At 38.1% G+C, this 22,887-nt stretch overlaps 1 protein-coding gene across 1 annotated transcript in view; it reads right to left on the reverse strand.

Annotated features, from left to right (window-relative positions):
- The window catches only part of IARS (isoleucyl-tRNA synthetase), an 81,237-nt gene that overhangs the window by 41,145 nt on the left and 17,205 nt on the right, over positions 1-22,887 (reverse strand). The window contains exons 7-15 of the mRNA XM_005684159.3: positions 20,177-20,324; positions 11,654-11,741; positions 11,340-11,400; positions 8,019-8,114; positions 5,102-5,224; positions 4,515-4,606; positions 3,818-3,916; positions 1,590-1,716; positions 272-345 (exon numbers count right to left, since the gene is read on the reverse strand). Of these exons, the coding sequence (XP_005684216.2) occupies positions 272-345; positions 1,590-1,716; positions 3,818-3,916; positions 4,515-4,606; positions 5,102-5,224; positions 8,019-8,114; positions 11,340-11,400; positions 11,654-11,741; positions 20,177-20,324 (908 nt within the window). The remainder of the gene's footprint in view (positions 1-271; positions 346-1,589; positions 1,717-3,817; positions 3,917-4,514; positions 4,607-5,101; positions 5,225-8,018; positions 8,115-11,339; positions 11,401-11,653; positions 11,742-20,176; positions 20,325-22,887) is intronic.

Consider the following 22,887-nt stretch of genomic DNA (forward strand, 5'->3'; position numbering starts at 1 on the left):
GGCAATTAACACAGGCTTTCAGAAAGTGCCATCAGTGCTCATTCTGGAAGGCTATATATCGAAGTCTCCTGACATCTAACTCAAGGACAGAGGCCACCTTTCCTCAAGATGACATGAATCATCAACAGTAAAGTAACTCAGCAAACTAGTGTTTGATCTCTTCATGGAGCTCTATGACCTGCAATGGAGACCATGTACTTAACAGGCTGGGACCTAGCCCCATACTCTCTGAATGACAGAACTGAAGTGAATCAACTGTGCAAAAACTGACCTCTCTCTGTGGAGATCTGAGATCTTTGTTCCTGATAGTTCTTCCAGTTCTGCTATTGACCCAATACATACTACCTGTCAAAGATAAAAGGCCTCAGAGTCAAAGATCACATGCAGTTAATTTACATAACATTTATTTTTAGATTTAGAAAACTTTCATCTTCACAACAGTTATCATCAATGTGGCTCCTCATGAAAGACTGTAGGAAACTGTCTGAATAGGTGAGCAGACTTCACTTCTTTGCTGCCTATCCCTGTATCAGAGGAATTCCCGACAGAGAGAGAATTTCACAGCCATCATCTCAACAGTATTTCTTGAGGATTTACTATGTCCAAATCTCTGCCAAAAATAATAAGCATAAGTGAAATGCCTAGTCTATTGCTCTAAGGCATCTCAGTTTATTCCTGGCACCTGAATTAGGCTTTTTAATTTGAAATCTTCTCAAGTCAAAGCTGGAACTAACTTATTGTGTATGAACTGGACCAAATAATCAGATTAAAAGATATCAGGATTATGTTCATGCAAGGAGGCTGGGAAAGGACCTGGCAGGGGCTATTCATAATGGGGAGTCATTAACCAGGAGCCAAGTTCCTGACTTACACCAGTAGGAGCTGCTGTAGTTCACACCCAGAGGACATCTGCTATCTAATAAACATACACAGCCTTCTCTTTCTCTGCCCTTCCTGCTCAGTTCTGAAAAGTCTTCTAATTCAGTTATTTCACTCTTGCCTTTGAGGTCCCTAACAGAGATTTACTGAGGTCCCTGGGCTGCTGCTCCTCATAATCATTCTAATGCTCTTAGCATTCAGCACAGAAAATACATCTATATGTCTGTTATGATTTATTTCACGCACACACACACATTTGACTTTATAGATTAAAGGTCTGTAATCCTTCGGTAGTTTTTTTAAGTTGTCCTTTTTATCACTAAAAGGTTGTTTCAATATGCTGCTACTTAGTGCAGGGCATGGAGTCTTTTCTGTTCATCACAAACTCATAGGAAAAAAAAAACCTAAGTAACACAAGATAAACAATGTGAGGATTTCCCGGAGACAAATACAACTTGCATTCTTCACTTTTACACAAAGGGAAATTTAAAACTATATTTAATTAAAGTAAATATAACTTAAATTAAAAACATATTCTTATTTATGTCATGATTTTAGGAAGTAATAAAGAGAAAAAAAAAACCTGATGAAATAAGAAAGGAACGAAGTAATAAAGAAACCATATTCTTTTACCCCACACTGAGCTACATGAACGAGGTGCTTCTGCAAAAATCAACACGATGATACGCTGCCCTCCTGCCCTGCCTCACCTCCTCGAAGTCACTGCTGACCCACAGTGGGATAGGAGTGCCCCAGTATCTGTTCCTGGAAATTGCCCAGTCACGTGCATCTTTCAGCCAATTTCCAAATCGCTTTTCTCGCACAAACTCTGGGACCCTGCAATAAACAGATCAGATAATCACATCAAAACATTAGTAAGTAAACTTATAAAATTACATCTGCATAAGCCTTTGTATAATCCTTTGTGAAACCAACACTCTGGAATCTGTGCACTCACTTCTAGGAGAATGTTTTCTACAAGGATAGTACCAAAAAACCTACAGTGGTTGTTTCTGCTGTGAATTCATCTCAGGGAAGATGCTCTGTAATATGAAACTCCACAGCACATAAGCTTCCCAGTCCTGCTCTCCAACTGCAGGAATGCTGCAATTCTTTAACTAATCACCCTGATCCTATTCAGACCTAGTCTTCTGGTCAACCACACAATAGTGCTTTTACTGAAAGTCACTAGGTAAGGGCTCTTAATCACCTATAAATAAGAGTGCGAATGAGTGGGGCTATTTGTAGTTGGCGGGTAGCTGCCTCTCTAGGCTCAGCTGCAGGCCCCCTGCCACTGCACTTCAGGGTCCAGCAATAAGGCAAGTTCCTAAGAACGCAGCTGCTTACCTCAGTGCCTTTGCCTGTGCCATCCCTCCACTTTGATAACCTTCAACTTGCCACCCTCCTTTCTTCGGCCACCCCCGTCCCCAAGGTTCCTGCAGCTTCTGACTGGTAAATGACTCCTTATTCTTTAAGGTTCCGCTTTGCAGAAAATCTTACCAAGCTTCCAGGCTGAGTTAGGGCACTCTTCAGCTCCAAAATACCCTGTATGCTCAGGCACTGCAATTAACATCCTAGGTCAGTTTATAGGCCTGTACCCTCTCCCCACAATTCCCAATGAGGGAGCCACACTAATTATCCATACTGAGCACTCCACTAGGAGACTAAAAGGTATAAAAATGAAAAAAACTACTTTCTCTTGAGAAATTAGGGTCAACTTACTAAGAAATATACAACTTCCTCTTACTGCCCAGAGATTCTCTCCATTCTTCCAAAGTCAAATGCACTATTTCTTATTTTCCCCAAGAACTTCTTGGGAGAAGTAAAAACTAGTGATTACCCTCAAAACTCTCTGTGAAAAAATGTTCTTCTGGAATACGAAGATTTAGACTTAGACCACTTTTGCACCTACAGTGTACCTGCTCCGTCGCCCAGTCACGTCCAACTCTTTGTGGCCCCATGGACTGTAGCCTAGCAGGCTCAGTTACCAAGTCAACTGTTGACTACTTCAGTGCCTGTGTTCAGATAACCCTTATTTTTACTTAATAATGGTCCCAAAGTACAAAAGCAGTGATGGATACTCTTACTGTGCCTAAGTTATAAATTAAACTTCATCACAGGTGTGTAAATATGTACAGGAAAAGCACTGTATATAAGGTATAGGGTTCAGTTGTTGTTTTGTCACTAAGTTGTGTCCAACTGACGACCTATAGCCCACCAGGCTCCTCTGTGAATGGATTCTCTAGGCAAGAATACTGGACTGGGTTGCACTTCCTTCTCCAGGGGATCTTCCTGACCCAGGGATCCAACCTGTGTCTCTTGCACTGCAGGCAGATTCTTTACCACTGAGCTACCAGAGAAACACATTTAGGATTCAATACTATCTGTGTTTTCAGACAGCCACTGGAGGGGTCTTGGAACATACCCACTATGGCAAAGGGGAAGAACTACTGTAACACCTCTCTGCAGTTTAGATATTAGCTGAGAAGAACAGGAGTCTATCCTTGCAGTGTTTATCTATGAAGCCAGAGTACACAAGGCATCACCATATTTTAAGAACTCAACAAGTGTCAAAAATAAAGTATTAAATGGCTGCTGTAGTACCTCCAAAGATAAATTTTTATCCTGAAAATGACTATCACTTAAAGCTAGGGGACTTTGACAGTTTTCCAAAGTCAGTCAGATCAAATGAATGGCAACTTCTCATTTTCACTGGGTTAAGAAAAATATTCCCCTATATGTCTTATCATGAGAGGGATTCTACTTCTGTTATACAAAATTATTTAAATTATTTTGTGTTCCTGAATAAACAAAATAACACATAGCTATTACTATACAATTAAAGATGGCTTTTAAAATGATTATAATTTGGAGGAAGTGTAAACCAATATTAACTACTGACAAAGGACATTATGAAGACACACACTTAACTGCTCACCAGTAACACAGGTCATTGTTCCTCAGCAGCTGATCCACCATGTGCTCCACCCTAACGAACCAGCTAGGCACTGCTTTGTAAATGAGTGGAGTGTCTGACCTGGGAAAGCAAAAATGCAGAATGTGGCTGGTCAGACTGAGGTATGCAGGGACCCAGGGTAAGACCGACCTTTAGTTTCTTACTCATATCACCATCATGTATTAGGTCTTCTACTGCAAATACTAGTGTCTATGTCATCTCCCTCCACAAATGGTGGAAAATCATAGTTAACAAGAGAAAAACTGTAGTTCTGCTTGTGTGACAGCTGTCTAAGAAATGATGGCAACCTCAGCAAAGAGGAAACAGGATTGAAACATGATGCCACTGAACATTCCAATTTAACCCACATCTTCAGAGTACGATGTCTTATACCACATGCTATTTCTCACTAAATTCAATTAGAAAATTGTAGAGATATATCTCGTCCTAGAGAAATGTGATCTCAGCACAAAAGATACTGGTACAGATCTATTTTTCTAACATCTAAAGATAAAATAACTATATACGTGAATTCATAAAATTATCATTAAAACAAAAATGAAGTCTCCACACACTAACTTGAAAGGATACAAATGAGATGGGAAACATGAAATGATGAAATGGGTTTACATATCAAGTATATTCACAAATCTGAAGCTCTAGCTGTATTTCATCTCACCTCCAACAAAAAGGGTAGCTATGGGTGAAGGTGCTGGCAACAAGAAGTCGACCTTGTTCCTTTAGAGTCTTGATGATATTTTTGTCAGCATCCTATTTTTAAAAAATTAAAATCTAGCCATTAAAACATCCCACAATAATTACTAATACAATATAATTAAGTATATTACTAAAATCTGTTATTTTGTTTCCTTTACTGTGAATAAAACACAGGAATAACAAAAGTATTACAAAAATACTTGGTCCATATCTCAGCTATTGTATAACATTAAGTACTTTTAAAGTATGTTTCAGATCATTTAAGAAATGAAATTTTCAATTAGCAGTGATTACACAAGATCACAAAGCTGCTTCCTGAGTCACAAACCATAGTTCATTTTTTCGGATTCCTACCCTTAAAATTACAGCATGCATCCTCTGAAGATATTAGACCTTGGAAAGCAGCTAATCTGATTTTATATGCTGAAACAAAACAAAACCAACTTCCTGGGGGAAAAAAATCCCAGATATGAAAGCTATTTAACAAAAACGAATTAATAAAAGAAGCAGGATGAAACTGACACCTTTCTAAGTCACATAGATACAAACCTTCACATACTGTCCTGCAAAATCTGTCACTTCAGCTGTAAAACAGCCTGAGGCATCCACAGGGCAAATAGGGAGAGAGTCTTTCTGAATGATGTTGAAATCCATACAGACCCGATAATCGTCCTAGGGCAAAGGAGAAAGGAGGAAGGGAAGTACAAAATAGTTAAGTGTGGATATGGCAGGAGAAAAGCATGTCAGGCAACAGATTTATAGAATTTTTCAGTATTCTGACCTATTGCTGTAACCAACTTTTGTTATTCTCTCAACTGAAGTTAACTCAAGGATCATTCAGAGAATTCAGAGCCCTACAGCAGCGTTTTAGATCTATCTGGTAGACAGAGTGCCTGAAGAACTATGGATGGAGGTTTGTGACACTGCACAGGAGACGGGGATCAAGACCATCCCCAGGAAAAAGAAATGCAAAAAGGCAAAATGGCTGTCTGAGGAGGGCTTACAAATAGCTGAGAAAAGAAGAGAAGCAAAAAGCAAAGGAGAAAAGGAAAGATATAAGCATCTGAATGCAGATTCCAAAGAATAGCAAGGAGAGATAAGAAAGCTTTCCTCATGATCAATGCAAAGAAACAGAGGAAAACAATAGAATGGGAAAGTCTAGAGATCGCTTCAAGAAAATTGGAGATACTAAGGGAACATTTCATGCAAAGATGGGCTGAATAAAAGACAGAAATGTTATGGACCTAACAGAAGTAGAAAATATTAAGAAGTGGCAAGAATACACAGAAGAACTGTACAAACAAGATCTTCATGACCCAGATAATCACGATGGTGTGATCACTCACACTTATCTAGAGCCAGACATCCTGGAATGTGAAGTCAAGTGGGCCTTAGGAACTATGAATATGAACAAAGCTAGTGGAGGTGATGGAATTCCAGTTGAGCTATTTCAAATCCTAAAAGATGATGCTGTGAAAGTGCTGCACTCAATATATCAGCAAATTTGGAAAACTCAGCAGTGGCCACAGGACTGGAAAAGGTCCGTTTTCATTCTAATCCCAAAGAAAGGCAATGCCAAAGAATGCTCAAACTACCCTACAATTGTACTCATCTTACAAGCTAGTAAAGTAATGCTCAAAATTCTCCAAGCCAGGCTTCAATAGTATGTGAACCATGAACTTCCAGATACTCAAGCCGGTTTTAAAAAAGGGAGAGATCAAATTGCCAACATCCACTGGATCATGGAGAAAGGAAGAGAGTTCCAGAAAAACTTCTATTTCTGCTTTATTGACTATGCCAAAGCCTTTGACTGTGTGGATCACAAACTGTGGAAAATTCTGAAATAGATGAGAATACCAGACCACCTGACCTGACTCTTGAGAAACTTGTATGCAGGTCAGGAAGCGAGAGTTAGAACTGGACATGGAACAACAGACTGGTTCCAAATAGGAAAAGGAATATGTCAAGGCTGTATATTGTCATCCTGCTTAGTTAACTTATATGCAGAGTACATCCTGAGAAACGCTAGGCTGGAAGAAGCACAAGCTGGAATCAAGACTGACGGGAGAAATATCAATAATCTCAGATATGCAGATGACATCACCCTATGGCAGAGAGTAAAGAAGAACTAAAGAGCCTCTTGATGAAAGTCAAAGAGGAGAGCGAAAAAGTTGGCTTAGAGCTCAACATTCAGAAAACGAAGATCATGACATCTGGTCGTCCCATCACGTCATGGCAAACAGATGGAGAAATAGTGGCTGACTTTATTTTGGAGGGCTCCAAAATCACTGCAGATGGTGACTGTAGCCATGAAATTAAAAGACGCTTACTCCTTGGAAGGAAAGTTATGACCAACCTAGACAGCATATTAAAAAGCAAAGACATTACTTTGCCGACAAGGTTCATCTAGTCAAGGCTATGGTTTTTCCAGTGGTCATGTATGGATGTGAGAGTTGGACTATAAAGAAAGCTGAGTGTAGAAGAATTGATGCTTTTGAACTGTGGTGTTGGAGAAGACTCTTGCGAGTCCCTTGGACTGCAAGGAGATCCAATAAGTCCATCCTAAAGGAGATCAGTCCTGGGTGTTCACTGGAAGGACTGATGTCGAAGCTGAAACTCCAGTATTTTGGCCACATCATGCGGAGAGCTGACTCATTTGAAAAGACCCTGATGCTGGGAAAGGTTGAAGGCGGGAGAAGGGCACAACAGATGAGATGGTTGGATGGCATCACCGACACAATGGACATGGGTTTGGGTAGACTCTGGCAGTAGGTGATGGACAGGGAGGCCTGGTATGCTGCCGTTTATGGAGTCACAAAGAATCGGACATGACTGAGTGACTGAACTGAACTGATCCTGGGAAAAATTTTAAGTTAATCACACTGCATGGCTCTGAAGAAAGAAATCAAAGTCTCTCTTCTGACCATATAGTATTTAGTCAACAACACAGCAGAGGTGATGGAACTTTTCTTCATTTTGATGGCTGTGTTGACTGTATAACTCAATGCGCCCTTGTCGAAACTTCCAGCCGCGTATCATAAAACGCAAAGGATAGTCACTCAGTGGTGTCAGACTCTCTGTGATCCCATGGACTGTATGTAGCTCACCAAGCTCCTCTGTCCATGAAATGCTCCAGGCAAGAATACTGAAGTGGATTGTCATTTCCTTTTCCACATAAAGCACAAAGTGTATAGCAAATATTTAAATAATGAATGGATGAAAACATTGCATGCCTTTTAGAAAAACAAAATGCCTAGCAACGCTTAGGATTTAGCCCACCATTTTCAGAACCAGCTCAGGATGGAAAGGCATTTCAGACACAAGTTTTTTTTCTTTGGGGGGAGGTATCTCCACAGTCTGGACAACAGTGAGAAACATCTTTCTGTGATACACATACACACACACAACTTAGTGGCCAATGACATTTACTTCTCATAAGTACACTTGCAAGATTTATACTACTCACAGCACCGAAGTAAGGAGCTTGGTGTACAATCCCAGTGCCTTCTTCCTCTTTCACATAGTTGTCAACAAGCACAGTAAAAGCACCACTCTCTTTATACTGGAAAAGAAAGGTTAACGGGCTTAAAGAATAAAATAAAACCATATCATAATATTAAATTTAATAATAGTTTTTGGTAAGACCCTGAAAAAATTTTAGCACTTAATTTTTGGAAATAGAATGGACAGAATAATTCAGATTGGGAAGAAATGTGCCAATTCAAATCATTTCCATGAATAACAGGTCACCATTTATAAATGAAATTGTTATCTAAAGACTTACAGATAAAAATTTCTCGCTTAGTCACAAAACTTTTCATCAGTTCTTCTAACCTCACCCCTGCCCCAGTGAGCAGTTTATCTTAAAATGTCTCAGAAGATGTGCTCCCTCAACAATTCCCTTCCTGCTGTATTTCCAATCACTGAAAACACTTCGCGCTGCTCGTTTTCCTATCAGGAAAGTTTGAAAGAATCAGGATGGGAGCCAAGTTACAAGTTCTAGATTCAGGTACTCCAAGTACTGTAACACTGAGGGGAATTGCTTTCAGTTTCATTTTTTTGCTAACAACTAAAGTCAGGTTTACACATATAAGACTACAGACCTACTTTTTCTACCTTCGTCTCTTAGTATTTCTTTTCACATACCCTTTGTTTCAGTCAAACTGACCCTGTGCTTTCTTATCCCTCTGCCTTTGTAAAATGTACTTTCAGAAATGATTTTCACATTTAATCCTATAATACAGTAAAAAAGGCATTGGCAATCCCATGTTCAAAAAATATTCTGGTTGTATTTCAGTTTCACAGATGAACAAACTCTGGACAAAGATGGAATTGTTTGTCCAGATTATACAACTAAGTAATGATGAAGCCAGGCCTTCAGCGATGAAGGCCTTTGGGTTCCAAACACAATTTTATATTCAACCACATCACAGCTCTTTAATTCTTTGGTATTCACTTAAAATTAAACTTGAAAAATAACTCTGAATTTTTAATTGCTATAACCCAAATCATCTGGAAACATTTTTGGTTTAAACAATAGTTTAAACTCGGAGAAATAATATGTGTATCCTCAGAATCGACGTAAGAAGAGGGAATACAAAAGATCCTCCTGTTTCTAACTGTAGACAAAGAAATGCTGCATTGCGTTCCATTTCTTGAAGTCCAGTTTAAGGTATTACCCCTGCTGAGTCTTAGGGGGCAGGGTCTGAACTGGGTTAGCATTCACACAGAGAGCTATACTGTTCCACTTCACAGACAGCATCTATTCTCACAGCTCCCACTTAAAACTTCAGAACATGGGTATTTTACGTATACATCAGATGATTTTTGTTTTAAGTCAAAGAATCTGCAGCATCGTTTTAAAACTTACCAAATGTTCTGGAAATTTTATGAAGATAACTGAACGCGTATGTGTTATTCTTAAAAAACTTAAATCAGTATGAACTGAATGCATATTCCAGAGAGACTCGTGACTTCACCCAAAGTTCCTATCTATTGTGTCCATGTACATTTTCTGAAAGGGCTGAACTTTCCTTAGGGTCTCAATAGGGTCTTCCCAATAGGGTCTATAATTCAGTGCAAGAGTTTTAAGACAAATAAAAACAAGTATTAAAAAAATGTTTAGATACAGAAGAATGGAGTAATGATATTTTTCAGAGGGAGAAATCAAAGAAACGTTTCAGAAAATGCTTTTCCCGGAGGGCATCTGAGTTTGCTCTTGAAGAGTGTCAAGTTGATATGACAATAAAGAAAGGTGAAGCTTTTTTAAAAACAGAAGGAAAACTTAATAAAAACAAAGGCAGGGAGAGAGGAAAAGAAAGGACAAGTTTGATGGAAGCAAAAGTGAAAGTGAAGTTGCTCAGTTATGTCTGACTCTTTGTGACCCCATGGACTATAGCCTACCAGGCTCCTCCCTCCATGGGATTCTCCAGGCAAGAGTACTGGAGTGGGTTGCCATTTCCTTCTCCAAGGGATCTTCCCGACCCAGGGATCGAACCAGGATCTCCCTCACTGCAGGCAGATGCTTTACCATCTGAGCCACCAGGGAAGCTCGATGGAAGCAAAGGATATGTTTAAATCAACATTAGGAGATATGGTTGGGAGCTGGACTGCCTTGTGTCAAGTGGTGAACACCTAGTGAAAGACCAGGTAAAGCATTCGGCAATCCATTAGCAACAACATGCAATGAGGAAGAATGCCTTTAGTTAGGAGATAAGAAATACGCGAAAACACTCAAGCGCACAGAAGTATAGACACAGGTGTTGCTGTGGACAAAGCCCACCTGCATTAGTCAAACTCTTATTATCTCTACACTGAACCAGAACAGAGGTAACTAAATATTTTATCCCAGGCTGTGATGTAGGTTTTGCTGGCTAATGCCACGTCCAGCTGAATATAACTTCCAATGTGTAAAACCAGGTCTGAGGGTGTTGCTCATTATTTTGCTCCAAGACCTATAAATAAGAACCAATACAAGAGGTCTCCCCTGGTGGCTCATATCTGCCAATGCAGAAGACACGGTTTTGATCTCTGGTCTACAAAGATCGCACAGGCCTCAGAGCAACTAAGCCACACTACTGAGGCTGTGCTCTAGAGACCAGGAGTGGCAACTGCTGAGGCCTGCACACCTAGGGCCTGTGCTCCTCAACGAGAGGCCCGTGTGCTCCAACTAGAGAGTGGCCCCAGCTCACCGCAACTAGAGAAAGGCCTGTGCAGCAACGAAGACCCAGGAAAGCCACAAATAAACAGATTAAGGAATCAACGGGAAATTCCTATTGTTTTCATTCTTTTGTTGTTGCTGGAGTTTACAACTACAGCTGTGGATTCTGTTGACAGAAAATGGAAAACCACATAAAATAGTTCTGTGATTCTGATGAAAATTAAGTTACTAAATGTCTGAGCTTAAAGAACTTACCTCATAAATTCCTTGAAATGAACTGTTACTTAGACACACAGTTTTATTCTGAGAACTATTTTAAATTTGTAAAAACAAATCCCAAACAACACCTGACCTCAATGACTTTCCTGGGTGATAATAAGCAATAAAAAATATACACATACAAACATAACTAATTTCATACATAATTTGAGAAAACTATTTAAAATTTTATATAGTATTTTAATTATTAAACCAAGAAGGCAATATGAACAGAATTTAATTTTTTAAATATCTAAAAATTTTTTTGGATTCAGGCACACTTATATCAACAAGACAACATGAATGTCACTCCAGTTATCAAACACATAGGTTGTGGAGAGTGCCTGTGGTAGAGGTCTCTAAGCTTACCTTTACAAAATAGTCAAACAGGGGCCTGTATTTCTTGCCTTTGAGAGAGGCACCAGGAAATCTAGAAAAAAAGAGAAGCAAACTTACAATTAAAATCATCAAAGAAATGAGGCTGCAGCCACATCAAATTATCATTTCTTTCTGATTTCCTTGTTCCTAAGTCATTAGTGCTAGAATATGTGAGTTGAATATATTTGATTAAACTTGAATAATATATATAGCTCTTGGGCAATAAAGTATCTCACTTTTTAAAGCTAAAGACACACACACCACACAGATGCAAACATGTATACATCAAAGATTTGTATATTCACCTTTCAAGGATCTCATAGTCACTTTCCGATTTATAGAGGGCTGATAATCTGGCTTCCATTAAAATGTATAATTTTCCTCTGACAGCATCTATGAGAGCAAGGGAAAATGTGGACTTCAATGACATGCATTGACATTTTCTGAATAAAAAACAGAACACACGGTTCACCAACCAGAAAAGTTGTATACAGGCAGATGAATGACGTGACTGAAATCTTAGGCAAAGGGCCTTCAAGGGTGTCACGTTCACTACACCATGGCCATGACCCAGAGGTGACACCAGGACACTTATACAGACAGAAATGCACTTGCCTACAGAAGTAGAAGTAGACACCACAGGTAGGTTCTATGGTGGAAACAGCTCCTTCCTGCAGATAGCATTAGAAACCAACTGTTGATTCTTAGATTCTCCTAAGGCATAGCTAAATAAAGGTAAAAGTATCTGTTTTCTGACTACCAATCCTTTTCCATTCCTTTCTCAATATTATTCCCTGATAGTACAAGCTACTGTGAATCAAACTGTCTTGTAAGATAAAATTTCTTTCTGGCTATGAGCTTTTCTTTCTTTCCTTAGCTTCCCCCTGCTCTCCATGAACTGCTGAAACCTGAAGATACCAATCTCTATGGGAAGGGCCTCATTAGACTATGATTAACATGATAACAGAATATTCGAAAGGTACAAAGTTTTCAAGTTCTGGTACCAATTCTGTATTATGATATATTTGTTGTTCAGTTGCTAAGTCATGTTCAACACTTTGGAACACCATGCTACAGTACACCAGGCTCCCCTGTTCTCCACTATCTTAGAGTTGGCTCAAATTCATGTCCACTGACAAATTTCCAAATTTGCTGGCATATTGAGTGCAACACTTTAACAGCATCATCTTTTAGGATTTGAAATAGCTCAGCTGGAATTCATCACCTCCACTAGATTCTCCTAAGAATGTTCAAACTATCATACAGTTGCACTCATTTCATATGCTAGTAAGCTACTAGCTTTGTTTGTAGTGATGTGTCCTGAGGCCCATTTGACTTCACACTCCAGTAGGTCTGGCTCTAGGTGAGACTATCTTGAGAGCCAGACATCTATAGTAGTAGTATCTGCATATCTGAGGTTGTTGATATTACTTCCAGCAATCTTGATTCCAGCCTGTAATTCATCCAGCCTTGCATCTTGCATGATGTACTCTGTGTGCTTATAAGTTAAATAAGCAGGGTGACAATTTACTGCCTTGTTCATACTACTTCCCCAATTTTGAACCAGTCAGTTATTTTATGTTCAGTTCTAACTGTTGCTTCTCGACCCACATACAGGTTTCTCAGGAGAGAGGTACAGTCTGGTACTCCCATGTCTTTAAGAATTTTCCAAAGTTTGTTGTAATCCACATAGTCAAAGGTTTCAGTGCAGTCAAGGAAGCAGATGTTTTTCTGGAATTCCCTTGCTTTTTCTATGATCCAGTGAATGTTGGCAATTCAATCTCTGGTTCCTCTGCTTTTTCTAAACTCAGGTTTTACATCTGGAAGCTCTCAGGTCATATATTGCTGAAGCTTAGCTTGAAGGATTTTAAGCATAACCTTACTAGCATATGAAATGACTGCAACTGTATGGTAGTTTGAACATTCTTTGGCATTGCCTTTCCTTGGGATTGAAATGAAAACTGACTTTTTCCAGTTCTGTGGCCGTTGCTGAGTTTTCCAAATTTGTTGACATTCTGTGTAGCACTTTAACACCATCATCTTTTAAAATTTTAAATAGCTCAGCTGGAATTCCATCACGTCAACTAACTTTGTAGTAATGCTTCCTTTTAAGGCCCATGTGACTTCACACTCCAGGATGAATGGCTCTAGGTGAGTGACCACACCATCGTGGTTATCTGCGTCATTAAGATCTTTTTTGTATAGTTCTTCTATGTATTCCTGCCACCTCATCTTAGTCTCTTCTGCTTCCATTATGTCCTACGTTCCCTTGATCTTTCCAGTCTTCTTGAAGAGATCTCTAGTTTTTCCCATTCCACTGTTTTCCTCTATTTCTCTGCACTGTTCATTTAAGAAGGCCTTTTTATCTTTCTGTACTATTCTCTCAAATTCTGCATTCAGTTGGCTACATTTTTGTTTCCCTTTCTCCCCTGTCTTTCACTTCTCTACTTTCCTTAGCCATTTGTAAAGGCTCCTCAGACAACCATTTTGCCTTCTTGCATTTCTTTTTCTCTGGATGGTTTTGGTCAGTGCCTCCTGTACTGTGTTACAAACCTTCATCCATTAGTTCTTCAGGCATTGTGTCTACCAGATCTAACAGATCTAATCTCTTGAATCTACTCATCACCTCCACTGTATAATCATATGAGATTTTATTTAGATCATCCATCAGTTGCTTATTGGTTTTCCCTACAATGTAAGGCTGAATTTCGCAATGAGGAATTCATAATCTGAGCCACAGGCAGCTCTAGGTCTTGTTTGTGTTAACTGTAGAGAGCTTCTCTAATCTTCAGTTGGAAAGAATGAAATCAATCTGATTTTGGTGTAGACCATTTGTGATGTCCATGTGCAAAGTTGTCTCTTGGGTTGTTGGAATGGGGTGTTTGCTGTGACCAGCATGCTCTCCTGACAAAACTGCTAGCCTTTCCCCAGATTTGTTTTGTACGCCAAAAGCAAACTTGCCTGATACTCCAAGTATCTCCTGACTTTCTGCTTTTGTATTCCAATACCCAATAACGGAAAGGACACCTTTATTTTTTTTTCGGTGTTAGTTCTATAAGATGTTGTAGGTCTTCATACAACCAGTCAACTTGGAAAGGAAATGAGATCATTCTGTCATTTTTGACAGTGCATCCAAGTACTGCATTTTGGATTCTTCTGTTGACTATGAGAGCTACTCCGTTTCTTTTAAGGGATTCTTGCCCACAGCAGTAGATATAATGGTCATCTGAATTACAGTCTCCCATTCCTGTTCATTTCAGTTTACTGATAATAAGAAATACAAATATAAGAACTGTCTTAGTCTCTGTTCTGGCATGGATGCCTGCTCAGTCACTTCAGCTGTGTTAGACTCTTCGCGACCCTGAAGACAGTAGCCCACCAGGCCCTTCTGTTCATGAGCTTCTCCAGGCAAGAATACTGGAATGGGTTGCCATTTTCTCCTTGAGGGGATCTTCCGAACCCACAGATCAAACTCATGTCTGCCAGGATCTCTTCCATTGCAGGTGGATTCTTCACCTACCGAGCCACCTATTCTGGGAGAGCTCTTAAATCTCTTGGAATTTCTTAAGTGATGGGAGCCATAAATGTGTCTTTTGTTGATTAAAAAAACACACTATGAGGGTAGTATACCCTAGTTCTGGAGACAGAAACGTGAGACCCTTCCAGATCTCTCTATGCACTTCACTTGGCCATTTGAGTGCATCCTTTACAATCCCCTTTTATACTTAACTGGTAATCTCAAGAGTACAATGTTCTCTGAGTTCTGTGACTTACTCTTCGGACCCAAGGAGGAGGTCATGGGTTGGTTAGAAATCCAGGTGACAACCAGAACTCATGACTGACATCTGAAGTGTGGGTGCAGTAGCAGAGGGTTGTCTTGTAGGACTAAGCTAATAAACTGTGATATCTGACTCTTCTCCAGATAGCTACTGCTTAAATTGATTTAACTGTTTGGCAGTGTTGAGAAAACACATATTGGAGATTCCTAATAGCAATGATATGCCACTTCATTGAATCTCAGGTTCCTGGGCTGCTGAGTAAAAGTATAATAATCTGAAAATTATAAGAAATTTTTATTTTTCATCTCTCTGTATAATGTTAATTTTTTTGTGTTAATTTCAACTTGTTAATTTTTTAATCAGAAAAACGCTCAAGGTTGTTTTTCCAATTATGTCTAATAGTTTTTCAAAAACGTTATTTTTATTCCAAAAACAAATGTAATTTTTTTTTCTTTTTTAACCATTGGGTCAAAAAGAATAAAAAGCTAGGAATAAATCTACGTAAGGATGTAAAACACCTTTACTCCAAAGATTATTTGACTGATGAAAGAAATCGAAGGTAACACAAACAGATGGAAAAATATACATTCTAGGACTGGAAGGATCAGTGTGATCAAAATGATTATACTACCCAAAGTAATCTACAGATTCAATGCAATCCCTATCAAATTACTAACAGTATTTTATCAGATCAAAAAAGTTTAAGATTTGTATGGAAACAGAAAAGATCTCAAATAACCAAGCGATCTCAAAAAACGGAGCTGGAGGAATCAGACTCACTGACTTCAAACTCTACTATAAAGCTACAGCAATCAAAACAGTATGGTACTGTTATCCTCTATTTATTTTACAGTAGGGAAATGATGTTAGACAAAAAGCAAATTTGAGAGATTTTCTCATTCGAGTTCAAAATGAGTTCAACAAGCAGCAGTTCAAAAAGCAGCAGAGACAACTTACAACCTCAACAACAAATTTGGCCCAGGAACTGCTAATGAATGTACAGTGCAGTGGTTGTTCAAGAAGTTTTGCAAAGGAGACAAGAGCTTTGAAGATTAGGAGCATAGTGGCCAATCATCGGAAGTTGACAATGACCGACTGAGAGCAATCATCAAAGCTGACTCTCTTACAACTACATGAGGAGCTGCCCAAGAATTCAAAGTTGACCATTCTATGGTCATTCAGCATTTGAAGCAAATCAGAAAAGAGAAAAAGCTCAATCAGGGGGTGCCTCATGAGCTGATGGCAAATAAAATAAAATGTCATTCTGAAGGTCCCTCTGCCCAAGAAAGAGTCAAAGTATTTCCAGTTTTAGAAATATACTGGAAGCTAACTGGCTTTGTTGTGCTGTTTGAAACTCATTATCAGATTCTCCTTTCAAAATATATCTTGGTATATAACAACATACCTATGTACGCACCACTAGACAAATACTTCTTAGAGGCTTTCTCGGTTTCTAAGAAATTTTATTAATGGGCAAATTTCTCTGGGGTTATTAGCACATACAAGTGATTATGATATACCTAAGTACAGATTCCCAAGCAATAAATTGTAAGACATGTGACCAAAGAGTTCATGCTACCTCCCAGTCCCAACAACTTTACTGATCCTAGTAAATATTTATTTTTTATATAACATGCAGTATGTCAATTAAGTTATAATTTTAAATTAGCCCTGATTACTAATATGGACTTCCCTGGTGGCTCAGACGGTAAAGCGTCTGTCTACAATGCGGGAGACCTGGGTTCCATCCCTGGGTAGGAAAGATCTGCTGGAGAAGGAAATGGCAATCCACTCCAGTACTGTTGCCTGGAAATCCCATGGACAGAGGAGCCTGGTAGGCTACAGTTCACGGGGTTGCAAAGAGCCAGACAAGACTAAGCTACTTCACTTTCCTTTCACTTTGGTTACTAACAGTGATGTCTGTTTAAAAATCAAAGTATATTTTTTAAACTGTAACATATTTAGGTATGACAAGTAAAAAAAATTTTAGATGTTATCTAACATTGTATTTAACTCAGTTTTCTCAATGAATTAACTGTGTGCTGTTTCTAGTGTGACCCATCTACTGTCTATTTATTTATTGAATACTTATCTTGTTCCAGATAATGGGGTATAAGGGCATAGCCGTAAACAATACCCATCCATTTGCTAACAACAACATCCTTGGGAATTCTGGGGCAGTACAGTGATTAGGACACGGTGCTTCCACTGCTAGCGCCCAGGTTTGATCCTTGGGTCTGGGATCATGTAAGCCATGTGGCACGGCCAAAAAACAAACAAACAAAAAACCTCAACTGTATCCTGATAATCTCTCTCTGTAGCTAAATGAAGTTACTCTAATAAATGCCTTTTAGAGGAAATATACCTCAATATAACAAAGGCCATATATGAGAAGTCCACAGCTAACATCATATTTATGGGGAAAAAGCTAGTGTTTCCTCTAATATCAACAAGATAAAGACACCCACTCTCGACATTTTTATTTTAGTACTGAAGTCCTAGCCAGAAGAGTTAAGTAGGAAAAACAAATAAAAGAAATCCACATTGGAAATGAAGAGGTAAAGTTCACTATTTTCAGATGACATGATAGTACATATAAAACCCAAGATTCTGTCAAAAACTTAGAACTAAAAAATAAATGCAGTAAAGTTGTAGGATACAAAATCAACATACTGAAATTCACTGCATTTCTACACACCAATAATGAACTATCATAAAGAGAGAAAATAACTGCATTTACAATTGTATCACAAAGAATAAAATACCTAGGAATAAGCTAAAGAGTAAATGAAAGACCAAGACACTGAAAAGTTTAAAAGTTTAAGACACTGATGAAAGAAATTGAAGACACAAATAAATGGAAAAGAATTCCGTGTTCAGGGACTCAAAGAATTAACAGTGTTAAAATGTCCATACTACTCAAATAATTCTAGATTCAGTGCCATTCCTGTCAATATTTCAATGGCGTTTTTCACAGAAATAGAGCCAACATTCTTAAAATCTGTATCGACCCACAAAAGATCCTGAAAAGTCCATTCACTCTTAAGAAGAACAAAGCTGAAGGCAGAACACTTATTTATTTCAAACTATAAGACAAAACTCCAGTAATCACAACAGTATGGGACAAAACAGAGAGTCCAGAAATAAACTCACACATATATATACACAATTTATTTACAACAAAGGAGCCAAGAATACACAATAGGGAAAGGAGAGTCTCTTCAATAAATAGTGTTGGGAGAACTAGGTCACTCTCTCATACCATATACAGAAATTAACACAAATGAATTAAAGACTTGGCCATAAGACCTGAAACCCTAAAATTCCTAGATGAAAACATAGCTGACTGGACTCCCCTGGTCGTCCAATGGTAAAGACTCTGCACTTTCACTGCAGGGGGCATGGGTCTGATCACTGTTTCTAGTTGGGGAAGTTTCACATGCTGCTCAATGTGGGGGAAAAAAACCAAATCCCCACAAAACATATTTGATAAACTGCCTGACGTTGGTCTTGACAATGTTTTTGTTTGTTTTTGACCTGACAACAAAAGAAATCAAAAGCAAAAAAAAAAAAGTGGGACTACATCACACGATAGCTTCTGCATAGCAAAAGTAATCAACAAAATAAAAAGGCAACCATGCAAGAAAATATCTGTATATCAAATATCTGATAAGGGGCTAACATCAAAAATATATAAAGAACTCACACAATGCAACAGCAAATGAATAAATAAATGGGTAGAAGATCTGAATAGATATTTTTCCAAAGAAGACATACAGATATCCAACAGGTACATGAAAAGATGCTCAATATCACTAGTCATCGTGGATACGCAAATCAAAACCCTAATAAGTATCACCTCATACCTGATGGAATGCTGTATTCACAAGAGACAAGTGTCGGCAAGGATATGGAGAAAACAGAACCTTTGTACACTGCTGATGGGAATGTAAATTGATGTAGCCACTATGGAAAATAGTATGGCAGTTACTCAACAAAGTTAAAAATACATGTGATCCAGTCATTTTATTTTGGGGTATTTATACAAAGAAAATGAAAACACTAACTTGCAAAGATATCTGCAACCCATGTTCAGTCATGTTCACTGTAGCATTATTTATAATAACCAAGTTTTAGAAACAACCTGTGTCCATCAGTGGATGGATGGATGAAGAAAATCTGGTATGTATATATACAATGAAAAGCTATTTGGCTATAAGAAAGAATTAAATTTTGCTGTTTAAAACATCATGGATAGATCTTAAGGCCATGAGGCTAAGTGAAAGAAGTCAAAAGAAGACACTTATCATCTCACTTTTATGTAGAATAAAAACAAAATCAAAACAACAAAAATAAACCTCATGGATACAGATAACAGACTGGTGGTTACCAGAGGCAGGATATGAGGAAGAGGGGGTGACAAAACGAGTAAAGGCAGTCAAAAGGTATAAACTTCCAATTATAAAATAAGGCATGGGGATAAAATTTATAGCATGGCAACCATAGTTAATAATACTATATTGCATACTTGAAAGTTACTGAGAGAGCAGATTTTAAAAGGTCTCATCACGAGAAAACAAGTCTGTAAGCATATATGGTGACGGACGTTAACTAGACTTACTATGATGTTTGTTACCCAATGTATACAAACATCTAATTACTTTGCTGTAAACTTGAAACTAATATGTGCTAAGTTGTTTCAGTTGTGTCCGAGTCTTTGCAACCCTATGACAGTAGCCTGCCAGGCTCCTCTGTCCATAGCATTCTCCACGCAAGAATACTGGAGTGGGTTGTCATTTCCTCCTCCAGGGAATCTTCCTGACCTAAGGATCAAACCCAAGGCTCTTGCCTCTCCTGCACTGGTAGGCAGGTTCTTTACCTGGCAGGGGTGTTCCTTACCACTAGTGCAACCTGGGAAGCCTGAAAACTAACATAATGTGTATCAACTATACTTCAATTTTTAAAAATAAAAAAGGAGGGAAATGTCAGCTTTCACTCATTAAAATTATTTTATTCATATCAATCAAAAAGAACAAGGTTCACACTTACCTTTAATCTTCACATATTGCAAGTCGGGATTAACACACAGGGCAAGGTTACTAGGAAGAGTCCAGGGAGTAGTTGTCCAGGCAACCAAAGAAATATTTTCATCTTCCTCCAAAGGGAAAGTTACAAATATTGAAGGATCTTGAACATCCTGAAATCAAATGAGATAAAATACTCTTTTATAAAATTCGTAATAGTAGACTTGCAAGAAAAAGGAACTGATCCTAAAGAATACAATAATTTGATTTCCAGAAAAAAAACTCCCATATTTGTAAGAAGAAAATACAAAGCAACAAATTCCAAATACATTTTTATATACAGAAATGCTTTAATAATTACCTTAGTAGACACAACTAAAATATTTAAAGTTTATCAAGAGGGATACATAATGGAGATTTCACTATTACAATGATCTATTGTATAAAGTCCATAAAGAGTTAGGGCAATAAAACAACTATTTTGGAAAACAGTTATTATTTATTCAAAAATATATTAATAAAAATTTCACTGAAGGGTATATGAGAATTGTGTTTTCAACTTTTCAGGAAATCTGAAATTATGTCAAAAATAATCTTTAGTACACAATTAGAGCACGACCAAAGCAAAAGAAAAAGAAAAAGAAAATACTAAATGTTGGCAAGGATGCAGTGTAATCTAACAGTCTACTGGAGGTATAAATCAGTATAACCCCTTTGGAAAAGTCTTTAAGAGTGGGAGACAATGAACCATGGTCCTTGAGTCAAATCTGGCCATTACCAGTTTTTGTATAGCCCAAGAGCTAAGAATGGTTTTGACAGGATGACAGACCATGTGGCTTACAAAGTCTAAAATAATTACTATCTGGCCCTTTACATAGTTTGCCAACTCTAGTACTAGAGCTAAATGTAAGTATATCTTATGACACAGTAATTCCACTCCTGGGAATGTAAGCAACAGATATGTCTATATATACTCCCCAAAACTCAAGTTCTAGAATATTCATTAACAGCCAATAACTAGATATTACCCAAATGGCAATCAACATTAGAAGGGATAGGGACTTCTCTGGTGGTCCAGTGGCTAAGACTCTGTCATGCAAAGCCAGGGAAGCACGTTCAATCCCTGGTCAGAAACTAAGATCTGACATGTCATGGAACAGCTAAGCCCACTTGGCAACTACTGAAGCCCATGTGCCACAACTAGGTAGTCTGTGAGCCTCAAAAAAAGATCTCACGCGTCACAACTAAGACCTGACACAGTCAAATAAATAAATAAATTTAACCATTAGAACAGATAAGTTAAATACTTGGCAGTAACTAAAATGATCTACAATTACACACAACATGATGACTTCAGAAACACAATCTTGAGCAAGAGAAGTCAGACAAAAAAGAACAAACTGTACTACTGTATTTATATTTCATAGAGAATCAGTGAACAATGAGGCTGGAATGAGGACAGTAGTAACTATAAAGGAGTAGGGTGATACACACTAAACTGAAAGGCCCATGAGAAGGGAGAGCTCTTGATGAATTAATTGATAAGGCTGCTTTTGTTCTTTATCAGGGTGTTGGCTTCAAATATACATTCATTCTGTACAAGTAGATAAAATAGAGCAAGGAAATGGAAGAGCAAAAAAAAAGCTGTCTTATTAAGTCAGGAAATAGGTGCAAAGGTGTAAAAATATTAATTACATACATATATTATATATATAGTAATGAACATAAAAAACTTAAAAAATAAAAAAAGCCACTGAAGGGAAACCTTAAATAAAACATTAATAGTGATTTCCTTTGGGTACTGGGATTATAATTTTCTCCTTCTTAATATCTTCTATGGTTTCTAAATTTTCACAATGAGCATAAGCTTCATAAATAATCACATCAACTAGACTTCTAGAAACTAACAATTAAGACAATATAAAAAAAAAGTATTTTTATATACCATCATTTAGTCTGCATGTGTATGCTCAATTATCTTTTGGAAAAGTTTGGAAGGATTTTCTTCATTAACTCAATTTACTTCCCTACAGCTTGCTCTTTCCCAATAAGAAAATGTTTCTATTTACTTATAGATGAGTATAAACTTTGAAAACTCTAGGACCAAACTACTATAGGAAACAAACATGTAAAAATTTGGTTACCAAAGAAAACTCCAGCACAGTACACAAGGATTTGTATTACAAAATGTTTGAAACAACACTGTTACCATTTGAAGAAAAACACCCCTAGCTCTCTGAACAATTCAAATATCTATCAAAAGAATGAATAGATAGATTGTAACCTATTTGTTATAAGAAAGGATTCAGGAGATGTAAGAGATGGGAGTTTGATCCCTGAGTCCGATTTCTGGGTTCATAAGATTCCCTGGAGGAGGAAATGGCAAACTACTCCAGTATTCTTGCCTGAAAAATTCCAGACGGAGGAGCCTGCTGGGCTACATTCCATGGGGTTACAGAGTTGGAAATGAATGAACACACACACATGCAGCAAGGGTCCCCAACCTCTGGGATATAATCCCTGATGGTCTGAGGTGGAGGTTATGTAATCAGTTCAGTTCAGTTCAGTTGCTCAGTCAGATCCAACTCTCTGCAACCCCATGGACTGAAGCCTACCAGGCTTCCCTGTCCATCATCAACTCCCGGAGCCTACTCAAACTCATGTCTATCGCATCGGTGATGCCATCCAACCATATCATCCTCTGTCATCCCTTTCTCCTCCTGCCTTCAGTCTTTC

Source organism: Capra hircus, chromosome 8, assembly GCF_001704415.2.
Source record: "Capra hircus breed San Clemente chromosome 8, ASM170441v1, whole genome shotgun sequence".
Lineage (NCBI taxonomy): Eukaryota > Metazoa > Chordata > Mammalia > Artiodactyla > Bovidae > Capra > Capra hircus.